The sequence below is a fragment of the Cyrtonyx montezumae genome, unplaced genomic scaffold, assembly GCF_038088225.1.
Source record: "Cyrtonyx montezumae isolate F1298 unplaced genomic scaffold, pur_monq_1.0 scaffold_13, whole genome shotgun sequence".
Taxonomy (NCBI): Eukaryota; Metazoa; Chordata; class Aves; order Galliformes; family Odontophoridae; genus Cyrtonyx; species Cyrtonyx montezumae.
In genome coordinates, this window is record NW_027071859.1 from 20283645 (window position 1) to 20296357 (window position 12713).

Below are 12713 nucleotides of genomic sequence, written 5' to 3' on the forward strand. Positions count from 1 at the left end.
CAGTGCCAGAATTGAAGTTTTGTCAGTTTTCTTATAATAAGTAGTGTTAAAAGAACACTTGAAGAACGATGAATGGATATTAAACAGAATGCCTCATTTTAAATTAGAAGTTATATTATCTCGTTCATCTGAGACATAACCATGTAGCAGATTTCATTTGCTTTGAAATCAGACTCTGATACACACCGAGTTTTGCAAATAGCAAGTTGCTTTGCTAAATACACAATTCCAAACTGCCAAAAATTTCCAATTCAAAATGGGTTGACAATACATTCAACTGGATGTTATCTATGTCATACTGGAAATTCCTACTTATAATAATAATCAGATTTATATATATATATATAATTGCTTTCCAAATATGTTTGCTTACCATATCCAATAGGCAATAAAATTTTCCATGTACAATCCAAATTACTAGGGTAATTTCCAGGAAAACCCGGACTTAGGATCACACCACCCATGTTTGTCAGAGTTCCACCACATTTAGCTATTGAAATAAAAAGAGAGTCAGCATTCACTTCAGAAATAACTGGTTCTTAATATCTGGAATATGATTATTTCAAAAACCAATTTTATATTTTATTCCTGTGATCCTTAGGTAATAAAATTTATCAAATCTCGTGAAAGAGGAAAAAAAAAAAGAATTCACGTTAGAGAAAAACGATTAATTCATGCAAGATATTAACTGTAATTTTACTGTAACTGTGTAGTTTCATCTATAGAATGGAAAACCCATTTTCTCAGCCTGACTTAAAAACGTCTGATGCTATTGTTGAGATAGACTTCATGTTTGGAGAAACCTACCTATCTACAGCTAAACTGAATTATGATCAAGATCCATGGTGCAGATCTACTCCTTGAGTGAAAAAAATAAAAATAAAAAAATAAAAAACAATAAAGCAACCAGTCAAGTTCTTCAATTCAGAAAGGATGATCTAACTACCTAAAAAGTTCGTTTTGCTTACTGTCTGTGTATGTTTTCTTTAACAAGTACTAAAGAACAACTTACTAAAGAAAACGTCTTTTCCTTCAACTGATTTGAAGGAACAGACCTGTTTTCATGTTAACTGAAAGTGACTGCTTCTGCAGAAGTTGAAAACACAATTACTATGAAGGTAAGTTCAACTATGATAAGGAATCTTTAAAACCATTTCACACTGATATTGCTGCATATCATACCCATCTTCTAAATGATGCTAAGAAGAGCAGCCTTTGCTGACTGAATGTTAAAAGCATTCACTGATGAATGCAGTTCAAGGCTGAAGTGACAAAACATGATGATGGAACTGTGCTTCCCTTTCCTGAACTTCTGCTTTTTTTTTTAAACAACCATGCCAACAGACATCAGAACGTTGACTCTCTTAAACTTTGCTGAGTCAAGAACCTGTCAACAGAACATTGTTTCTTTCAAAGGGAAAACACAGATTTGCTGAATAAGGTTTTTGTGTGCTTAAAGGGGAAATTACGTTTTTTTCCTCATTAAATTCAGCATCTTTTAACATCATTTTAACATTTCTCAGATTAAAAGAGCCAGACTCTCTTTCAACCCTAAAACTCTGTCATTTCACTGTCCCTGAGGCTTGGCTTCCCAGCAGCTCTCTGCTGCATGCAAACTGCCTGCTTCTTTCAGAATTCTCCTACGCTTCTCCTGAACAGCTTTATGATTGAGAAGGATCTCCAGTATGACCATGCTATGAAGAGAAGATGCTGACTTCTCCTTTCTGAAGATTCAGCCAAATTCAAACTAGAATACTCATGAGAAATTGTTGATATCTGGGTTTTCTCTATCCATTCAAATTATTTTTTAAACAATACATACCTTAAATATAAAATCTATTTTTATTGATATTTTTCCATGTTTCGCAGATATTAATAGAAACTTAGCATGTGAAACAGAATGATGTGAAGGAACAATAACATGAAAAATCTGAAGTATTTTCACATGTTCAGAGCATATAGAAAACAAGTAAATATCCATACCAATGCAGAGAGGAGATGGATAGTTCCAGCGTCGAACTGTTCCTGGCATACAAGAGATATGAGAACGGCCCTGTTTGGAAAAGAAAAAATACTCATAATGAGACCTTTCAGAACGCAGATATATGGAGGACTTCCTTGTCTTAAATACTTCTTTTCATCTATCAGCAACTGTATTATAATCAATTTCATGTAAATGATTTTCAAATACATCAGATTTCATATATATTTTTTTCACTTCTGAAAAAAACTTTGTAAAACACTCATCATTTCAACAACCTGAAAATCTCTTCAAATTTTACAGCTAAATATAAGGCTTAAAACAAGAGAGAAGCAGCTAACTATATGCATTTGTATGGACAAATCAGTTTGCTCCCCACTTTATTCCAGGGTCCTGGTTAACAGTGGAAGCATAATAGTTCACTTTCAGCCCAAAAACTGAAGTACAGAGAGAAATTTGTTCCACATCTGCTGCTACAGATGGTATGAATGTGGATCATGCCAAAACAGTCATCCACAATTACCAGCAGGGCTTGAACTCTCACATGCCCTCACAATATGACACACTGCATACATGCAATATCTTGGCAGAGAACTATAGAAGTACAAATGCCTTTTTATTTATCTGTCATTTTTAATTTATCCTGCCTATCTTTAAGAAATATCACATGTACCAAGCAGAATCACATGGTAGCTAGTAGTGAAAAACTGACACAGCTGTAATCTGTAAATTTTATTCCCATATATGTCAGGGTGGCTGCCCTGAAGGACTACAAAATGCTCTCAGTTTTACTTGCACCAGCAACAGTTCAAGCTGAAAACTTAAGAGTATCACAAGCAGAAGTCTTCTTCTTTATTTATTTATTTGTTCAGTTTTATGAACAGTCCTCTATAGAACTCAGTTTTGTGCTATCTGCTGTTGGAATACATAAACTGAATATACTGGTAGGAGTGAAAGTCTAATACAATAACTAAGACATGGGACTGAGAGCAAGGTATAATTCTGGTATTATTCATTTTGATATGCAAATCTGGGGAAGTTGCATCTTTCTCTCTTTTTTTTTTTTCCTACATTATTTATTTATTTATTTATTTGGAAGGGTATTGAGAGCCTCCAATTTAGTAAGGTAGCATAATTTGGCAATATAATACTAAATTTTGTTTAAATATTTAAATATTATTTGTCCAAAGCAATAAAAATCTCAAAAAAAGAAGATTAAGGTAGAATGAATAAACTAGTAAACAAAAATTTGTTTGTTGAATTTGTTTTCATTTGGTATGCTTATTAAATTGTAGGTATTAATAAGTTGAATGCATAATTATATTTAATAATATGGAAAAATATCTTAAACAGAGTTTAGTTAACTATATTTAGTTAATCTGTAAAGTATAAGCTGAGGTTGTTTGGAAAAAACATGTCTGGATGAAAAATTCAACTTTCATTAAAATTGACAACAAATGTTTTCTTATAAACATTTTTAATTTAAAGGAAAAGTAGCCATGTACTTATTGTATCCTTTTACTTACTTTCAAAATGGAAAACTTCTTGAAAAATTTACTTAATTCAATATTTTCTTTTTATTTTGTTTTATTTTATCCTCTCTTCTAATTCTTCTATGTTTGGATGTCAAAGCCATAATTTAACTACCACAGTCAGGAAAACATAAATTGGACTATAAAAGATCTTCTGAAAAATAAACTGAAATGATTCCTTTGGTTTCAAGTCTCTTTCCAACAAGAGAACACTCTGATTTCAGTCCCTTAAAGTTCCCTCCTAGGGGAGACACTTCATCCTACAGCTGGCAATTACCTTTCTTATTCATCTCCAGGTAGTAGTTTAAGCTCTACAACTTTTCTGGTAAGTCTCAATTATAAACTAATCCACACCTGACTGTTATTGCTAGCAGTGAATAAGTTCTCTAAAGACTCCATACCTGGAGTGGAGAAAAAAAACCAACTTCCACACAAAAGCATCTACAAGTTTATGCTGGTTTATACTTTTGTATAGCAAACGTGCTGTTATTTCATGGAACTTAACTTCCATTATTTATATATTGGGAGATATCTATATATATGGAGATACTTGGAGATATTTTTACTCATCTTGGTTGAGCAACATGCTCTACATAGGTACCTATGAACTTTATTAAAGACAAGTCCACATAGCATACAAGTACTTATTATTTTGAAAATGTGCAAAGTCTTTCCTATTCAGTTATTTATGAATTTAGTCCTTGAAGGCTCTTTGTTTTATGCTTAAGATAACTAAACTACTTTTTGTAATTCTGTCAGATTCCACACTTTGGATTAAATTTGTATGCCTGAGGAAATACAGTTAAGTTATGTCTAAGTTAGTGAACAATACACAATGAAATTTTAAGGACGAATTTCATTATAGAATCCCTGTAGATATAAAAACATGAGCGCAGTTAGCTACATTCAAGGGCTACAGAAAAGATCTTGTGCATCTTGTGGGTTTGTGGCACAGACACTAAAACTTAGCAATACCACACAGATCAGTTTCTTATGTACAGATCTCTTCAGTACAAACCCATTATTGTTTTTAATCAATAATAAATTAACAAACTCACATTTTGGTACTTGAAGTAAAAATTGATCAAAAAAATCAAGACATGGCTAACGTGCATCTTCAAAAGGTTACCTATACACATTCCAACTATTTCTGAAGTAGTTAGGGAACTGTTTATTTCTAATGTTTAAAGTGGTGATTAAATAGACGTTTCAGGTTAGACAGCCGATTTTCAGATGGAATAAACTAGATTAAATGTAATTTCATCTCAAGAGGAATCAGTATAAGGTAAGTTTCTCGCTTTGCTGTCTCAGATCACTGATATAGGCTACATTCAGTATTGAGATATTTGCCTGTATAAATTTCAGACTTAATGGCTTGGAAGCAGTGGAGTTGATCACAGCAATGAGGTGCTAAGCACTTATCCTTAACTACAAAAACAGCAAATACCTGTCAGATCTACCAGTATCACCATCAGACCCTGATGCTTTCACAATAGTGTGCAACTGAATAAAAATATCTACACACATTCTGTAGAAATATTCCAAACAGGATTTTTTCTAAAAATAGGCAGAAAGTGTTTACATTTGTCGTGGTCTAATAAATTTTATAACATTATACTAATTGCTGTTTAATCGGATTTATTACAGGCTGATTTCAAGGTAGATTCAATACTGGAATTGAATGTCCTGTGTCTAGGGATTAAAAATCTTAAATTGTGCTTAACGCATACAAAAAAGGACTATGAGAACAACCGTACTGATAGAAGTGCCTTGAGCTGTTCTGTAGCCTTGAGACAAAATAACATTCTTCTCTGCATCTACATCTTTTTTTCCTTCAAAATCACTTCCAAACCATACTGTCATGATTCAAATTGCTAATCAGGAATAGGTACTGGTTTGTGATAGTTACTGAACTGTGATATACAACCTATGACAAAACCATGACAGGAAAGAAATAGGATCACAATCTAATAACACTGATTATCGAATTTCAACACCTACATCTTTCTCCTGGCTATACTAATACAGATGTATCTGTAGAGTAATGCATTTCATCATATATTTAGTTCACTGATACTTCAAAATGGAAAGAGACTAATGGTCTTTAAATGGAAGCCATAATATAATTTGAAATCAACATTTAGTGACAGCCAGAGTTTTTGAAATAACCATAAAATAAAAACACAGTTTCAAAGTTTGTAGAAGAAAGAAAGAGAGAAAGAGAGAAAGAGAGAAAGAAAGAGAGAAAGAGAGAAAGAGAGAGAAAACGGAAAGACAGAAAGAAAAAATACCTGTAATGTATATCCTGGTTCACACTGAAATGACAAAACATCATTCACCATATATCTGTCTCCTGATTTGATCCCATTGCTAGGAATTACTGGTTCTGGACAGGCAGCAAGGCCTACAGCTGAGAAAAGTGAAAACAGATTGAGAAAGCATAAATAACTTAAAAGTAGCTCTTTGTTGATATTTTTTAACAAACTCTTTCCATACTATTGCTTTTTTTAATTTTTATCTTTTTTTTTAACAGAACATTAATTAAAACTGTATTTCAACATTAAATTGAAACACTGTTTAAAACAGAAATTTTCAGAACTGTCCTGCAAAATACAACTGGCACAACTGAAACACAAATATATACAGTATAACTGTACCAATTCCTATATCATGTTGTTGTGAGATATTGCCTCTTTGTATTGTCTTTAACCAGTATGGTAATTCCAGTACATTAAACAACATACTATTTTCTTGTGAGGGAAACAGAGAAAGAAAAGTGAATACACTTGATGTACATTCTACTTTTTCAGCAACAAAAGAGCAGAACTACTGAAATTATCTAATAGAGCATTTTGGAGCAATAGCTAGAGACAGAAGTCAAGTTTAGACAACTAGATCTCATCTATTAACTGCAAAGGATTTCAGACATCTGAAAAATAGAAAAAGAAAACCAACAAAGAAAACCAACCTGACAGAATGCTATGACTGTCTTTCTTATGGAAACCAATATGGAATCCAGCGTCTTTGGAGACACAAAGTACACCTTGACAGTGTTAAGTACAAAAGTTACATGATATTTGGCTATACACAGACATCAAAGGTTTCTGAATTTATTTGAGATCATGAAACATTAATGAAAAGCCAGTTTCATTTCAGATAATGCAATTTACAGATTTCAATAGAGAAAACATTTTAACTTTATGCAAATTCATGCATCGACGTTTCATTACTGCCTTACAAATTTTAAATATGAACATAAGATCTATTTTCTCATTTCATCCACTTCTAGTGGTTTTTTTTTCAGTTCAAGGATTAGTTGCAGTAAAAACATTTTTCATAATGAAGAACACAGAACTTTGAAATAGCTTTTATACATTCTCCTGAAAGCATTGCCCCTGAGATATTTTTGCTTCTTCCCTGGAATAGGTTTCATGTAAGGCTCATGCACATTCTTTCTGTGTCTTGTGCCTTTGAGTCTTATCATATTTTACTTTTTTTTTTTTTTTTTTCCAGGACAGAGCAATAATAATAGCAAGCCATTCGCACGCTGAGTGACATCTATCAAGCTATGAATTTCAGTCTTTATATCAACTGCTGCAAGAATTACCCAACAAAACATTTTCTAATTAGCACATGAAGAATTATTTAAGAACTAGAAATTACAAGATCTCCCTAATGAACTTTTGTAATGCAAGGTTTAATTTAGGAAAATATCTCAACTCACTTTGAAGACATTCAATAATTTTTATCACAGAATTTACTAATTAGAGCATTTTGACAATATCAGAATCTGTCAGCTGATGTTAGAGCGACTCCATGTGGCCACTGGGGACTTAATAGTCATTATGAACTGAACAACGTAGACACGAGAATAACATCACTAACTCAATGGTATTCTTTTAGTTGCAGTTTTCTAATACTATTCCTTTTGTCAATCACTCTATGTTTCATAATACCATAAATATATGCACAACTGGAAATTTTCTTTGGGTATGGGAACTAAATAGCTATGATCTGCACCCACACAAACTGCTTCTTTGCTCCAGTATTAAGCGAAAGGTAGTATCCAGTTTCAAAAACTACTTCAGCATATAGGCTATCAGTTATTAACTTGAGAATCAGTATACAGACACAAATGAATCAAGCTGCATTTTTAAGTTTCATTACATTTCTAACTCTTTAATAGGAAATAAATTTTTAAAAGATGTGCTTAAAAGTCATCATTGCTAAGGAAATAAGACCATAACAAATACTATGTCATCAAATTGCTTTAGATAGTGATAAGATTTAACAAGAGCAAGTGTAGAGTCTTGCACCTAGGGAGGAATAACTGCATGCAACAGTACGAGTAGGGGGATGACCTGCTGGAAAGGAGCTCTGAGAAGAGGGACCTGGGTGTCCTGGTGGATGACAGGCTGGCCATGAGCCAGCAGTGTGCCCTGGTGGCCAAGAAGGCCAAAGGTATCCTGGGGTGCATTAAAAAGAGGATGGCCAGCAGGTCAAGGGTGGTGATTCTCCCCTTCTACTCTGCGCTGTTGAGGCCTCACGTGGAGTACTGTGTCCAGTTCTGGGCTCCCCAGTATAGAAAAGACAGGGATCTCCTTGAAAGAGTCCAGAAGAGGGCTACAAAGATGCAGCCTGGTTCTAGGGAGTTTGCTTCGGCAGGGGAGTTGGACTAGATGATCTCTAGAGGTCCACTCCAACCCCTAAAATTCTGGGATTCTGTGATAACTTGACTTCTATGAATATAAATTTGAGGTTTACTTCATGTCTTCAAAAAAATCATGTGATTGAACTCAGCATTCTTTTGTATTTTAAGTTACAGGCCTGCAGTGTAAAACTTTGTCAATAAAGTTACTATTGAAGATTGTACTGAGTCACATAAACAGTTTTATAACAGTGACTGCATGGCGATGCTAATAATAATGTGCTCGTTATCTAGCTCTTTCTATCATTAGTTAAATAGCATACAGAATTTAAATAGACTATGATCAAAAGAAAATCTTCAAAGTCATTTTCTATGCAACTGTTAGATAAGGTAGGACTCAACATATTTCATCTTAAACAGATTTTCATAAATTGTAAAAACTTTCTGCTGTTTGCTCATACTTTCTATTATTGTCATTATTCCTTTGATGATATAATTTATAATATAGATTATTCTAATAGTATATCAAAACCAGTATGCAAAATTCGCTCATAATATACTTCATTTAACATAGATAACATTAAGAACCAATGTTACTTCTTCAAAATCAAAGAGAGATTTTGAAGCAGAGTAAAATACTCCTAAACCTTCTAATCATTACATGTTGTAAGAGACTATTATTTTATATCATTACCTCAAAGTTTGCTGATGAACATGTCCGAACATGTCCAAGCTAGTCCTGGGCAAGGGTTGTGAAATCCTTTGTCTAAGGGACAAGCAAATGGGCATGTCCTGGGGCAACGAAAGAGAGGTAAGCTGCAGCTCAGTGGCCGCTTAACTCTTTGGTGTGGTACTCATCTCCATGGGGAGATAGCCATCTCAGGAGAAGCTTGCCCGGCACGCTAGCACGGGATTTGCCAGATAGGCAAGAGAAATGGAGGATAAAAGAGGGATCGACCACCATGAGATTTGGGGTGTTCTTCCATCAGAAACCTCATGAGCTGACCCCTGCTGCTAAACTCCCTCCTGGGCCTGCTGCCTGAGACATGCTGCTTTCTCCTGGACCTCGCCGCTCCTTTGAGGTGTTCTATATCTGAACCCTCACGAGCTGATCACTGTTCACTGTTTCTCCTGTGCTGACTGACGCTGTTCCTGGACTGATCCCACACTGTTTCTCCTGTGCTGACCCGGTGCCGCTTCTCCAGGACAGCTGCTTGCTGCTCAGGGCTGCCCGTCGCTGCTGCTGCTCTCCCCGCTTCTGCCGCCCCTGCTCTTCTGCCTCGGACCATCGGAGCCGCTTGCAACTGGACCGCCCCTAGGATCCTGGCTGGTGACTTTCCCCGCGTTGTACAAATCCTTGCTTCTTTCCTATCTTTCCTATCGCTCGCCTTCCCTTCCCCATCACCCTAACAGTGTCCGCCTTCCCCATCTCCCTGGTCAATATTGGTAATAAACTGGTCGGACCAACATTTGAACCGTCGCTTCTTAATCTCATGCCGGGTATACACATAACCTAAGAACCTCGTCTCCCTCCTTTATATTGGAGCGTGACACATGTACTAGCCTAAAATATTTATTCTTGAGTACGTGAACAAAAATAATATGCTCTATCTTGTTCCTTTCTGCAAAACAGTATTTACTTGGAATACTTGAATTCTAATTTATTATAGATTTCTGGAAAAATCCATGGTATAAGATGCATCAGATTTTCACTTAGATGAATTTGAAACATTTGGATTATAACTCATCCAAAAATTAACTGAATGTTTGAGAGAAATCAAACAAATACTAGTATTTGGAAACAAATGAAGGAACTATACATCCACTGACTCTGAAACACACTAAACTAGATCATATGTGAGCAGTCAGTAATAAAGGGAAAACATGTAAAATGTCAAATTCGAGCAATCAAAAAAGGACAAGGACTGCCCTGTGCATTCTTTTCAGAGCTCTGCTTCAGCTGTGCAGTGCAAGAGAGAGCAACACATCAAAGTCAAGAATTATAACCTTCTTGCTGACCTTCTTCCATTTACTGACTGATAAATACTTTCTTGGCCTCTGCAGTGGCATAAGACAAACATGCCTTACTTCCACAATTATATACATGCCTACAATTACCTCAAATTCTATTGAAACATCACGGCAATTGCTGGCAGGAAGAAAAAACCTTGCTGGCATATCTGACAATGTGAATGCCCATTAGTGTCCATTTCAGAAAGCTGCAAACTGAGCGATACAAGAACTTCTTGACAGCATAACTCAAAGTCATTGGGGGTTTCTTTTTTTGACTTCCTTCTTCCCACCTTACATAGCTAACTGAAACACACTGGTTTTCACTCCATTATGAATATTAAGGTGGAGTGAATCTTTCCAATTTTCATGCTTCTGTGTAGCAAAACCCAAGTTGTTCCTCCCAGAACTGCATTCCTCAGAGCAGTCTCAAGAATGCATTTATCTCGATGGATTGCAGCATCCGCTCTTACTGCAAAACTAACTTTTAACTGAGAGGTTCAAACAGCATGCTGCATGAGCAAACATACATTATTTTCTGATACTTATTATATTGTATTTGTTCATGTACTAAAGGTAATATTGAAACTAATACTGAATCAATAAATGAGATTTTAGGACTAAGCTTAAACATCAGTGCCCACAAACACAACTGAATGTTTGGATAGTAAATTCCTTTGTTCATTAAGATTAAAATTGATTTTATCAAATAGCAGAAATATTTAGTTTGGATGATAATTTCCTGTCTTACAGTTTCCTGTTGCACACCACTTTATTTCTCATCACAGGTTGCTGTAACCAGGATTTCAGGATGAAGAAATAGATGAGATGTTCTATAAACAACTCGTAGATGTTGCACGATGGCCAGCACTCGTTCTCATGGGGGACTTCAACTTCCCTGATATATGCTGGAAATACAATACTGCGCAGAGGAAGCAGTCCTTGAGATTTCTAGAATGTGTGGATGATTGCTTCCTGACACAGCTGGTGCAAGAGCCTACCAGGGGAGATGCCTTGCTTGACCTACTTTTCACTAACAGGGAAGGACTAGTAGGGGATGTGAAGGTTGGAGATTGTCTTGGCCAGAGTGACCATGAAATGGTGGAGTTTGCTATTCTGGGTGCCGTCAAGAGGGTGACTAGCAAAACTATTACCTTGGACTTCCAGAGGGCAGACTTTGACCTGTTCAGGACACTTGTTGCAAGGGTCCCTTGGGACTTGCTCCTGAAGGGTAAAGGGGTCCAGGAAGCCTGGATGCTCTTCAAGATGGAAATCTTAAAGGCACAGGAGCAGGCAGTCCCGGAGTCCTGTAAGTCAAGCCGGAGGAGCAAAAGACCAGTGTGGATGAACCGGGATCTTTTGTTGAGACTCCGAGAGAAAAGGAGAGTCTATGTCCTCTGGAAGATGGGTCAGGCTACTTGGGGTGACTACAGAGAACTGGCCAAGATCTGCAGGCAGAAAATTAGAAATGCTAAAGCCCAGCTTGAAATTAGGCTGGCTACTGCTGTAAAGGAGAACAGGAAACCCTTTTACAAATATATTAACAGCAGGAGAAAAACTAAGGAAAATTTCCCTCCTTTACTCAACGAGGCAGGCAATATAACCACAGATGATAAGGAAAAGGCTGAGGTTCTCAATGCCTTCTTCACATCTGTCTTTAATAGACAGGACAGTTATCCAAATGGTACTTGCCCTGACCTGGAAGTCTGGGACGGGGTGCATAATGCACCCCCTGTGATTCAAGCAGAGACGGTCAGAGATCTTCTCCTCCATCTGAACTCCCACAAGTCCATGGGGCCAGATGGGATCCACCCAAGGGTGCTGAGGGAGCTAGCAGAGGTGATTGCCGAGCCACTTTCTGCCATCTATCAGAATTCCTGGTTATCTGGAGAGGTCCCACAAGATTGGAGGCTTGCCGATGTGACTCCCATCTTCAAGAAAGGCCGTAAGGAAGACCCGGGGAACTACAGGCCTGTCAGCCTGACCTCGGTATCAGGGAAAGTTATGGAACAGATGTTATTGAGGGAGATCACACGACACGTGCATGGCAATAAAGGGATCAGACCCAGCCAGCACGGGTTCACCAGGGGCAGGTCGTGCTTGTCCAACCTCATCTCCTTCTATGACTGGGTGACCAGACAGGTAGATGAGGGAAAGGCTGTTGATGTAGTCTACCTGGACTTCAGCAAGGCCTTTGACACGGTCTCCCACAGTATTCTCCTAAGGAAACTGGCAGCCCGTGGTGTGGACAGGTTCACTCTTCTCTGGGTGGAGAACTGGCTGGAGGGCCGTGCCCAGAGGGTAGTGGTTAATGGAGTTAAGTCCAGCTGGCGTCCTGTAACGAGTGGTGTCCCCCAAGGGTCAGTTTTGGGGCCCATCTTGTTTAATATCTTTATTGATGACCTAGACGAGGGAATTGAGTGTACCCTCAGTAAGTTTGCAGATGACACAAAGCTGGGAGGATGTGTCAAACTGCCTGAGGGTAGGGAGGCCCTTCAGAGGGATTTGGATAGGCTGAACAGCTGGGCTGAGCAAAATGGGA

General features: G+C 37.0%; 1 protein-coding gene across 1 annotated transcript in view; it reads right to left on the bottom strand.

Moving 5' to 3' along the window:
• CSMD1 (CUB and Sushi multiple domains 1) overlaps window positions 1-12713 on the bottom strand; it is a 966006-nt gene that overhangs the window by 112397 nt on the left and 840896 nt on the right. The window contains exons 38-40 of the mRNA XM_065730794.1: window positions 5805-5923; window positions 1984-2053; window positions 374-490 (exon numbers count right to left, since the gene is read on the bottom strand). Coding sequence (XP_065586866.1) covers window positions 374-490; window positions 1984-2053; window positions 5805-5923 — 306 coding nt within the window. The remainder of the gene's footprint in view (window positions 1-373; window positions 491-1983; window positions 2054-5804; window positions 5924-12713) is intronic.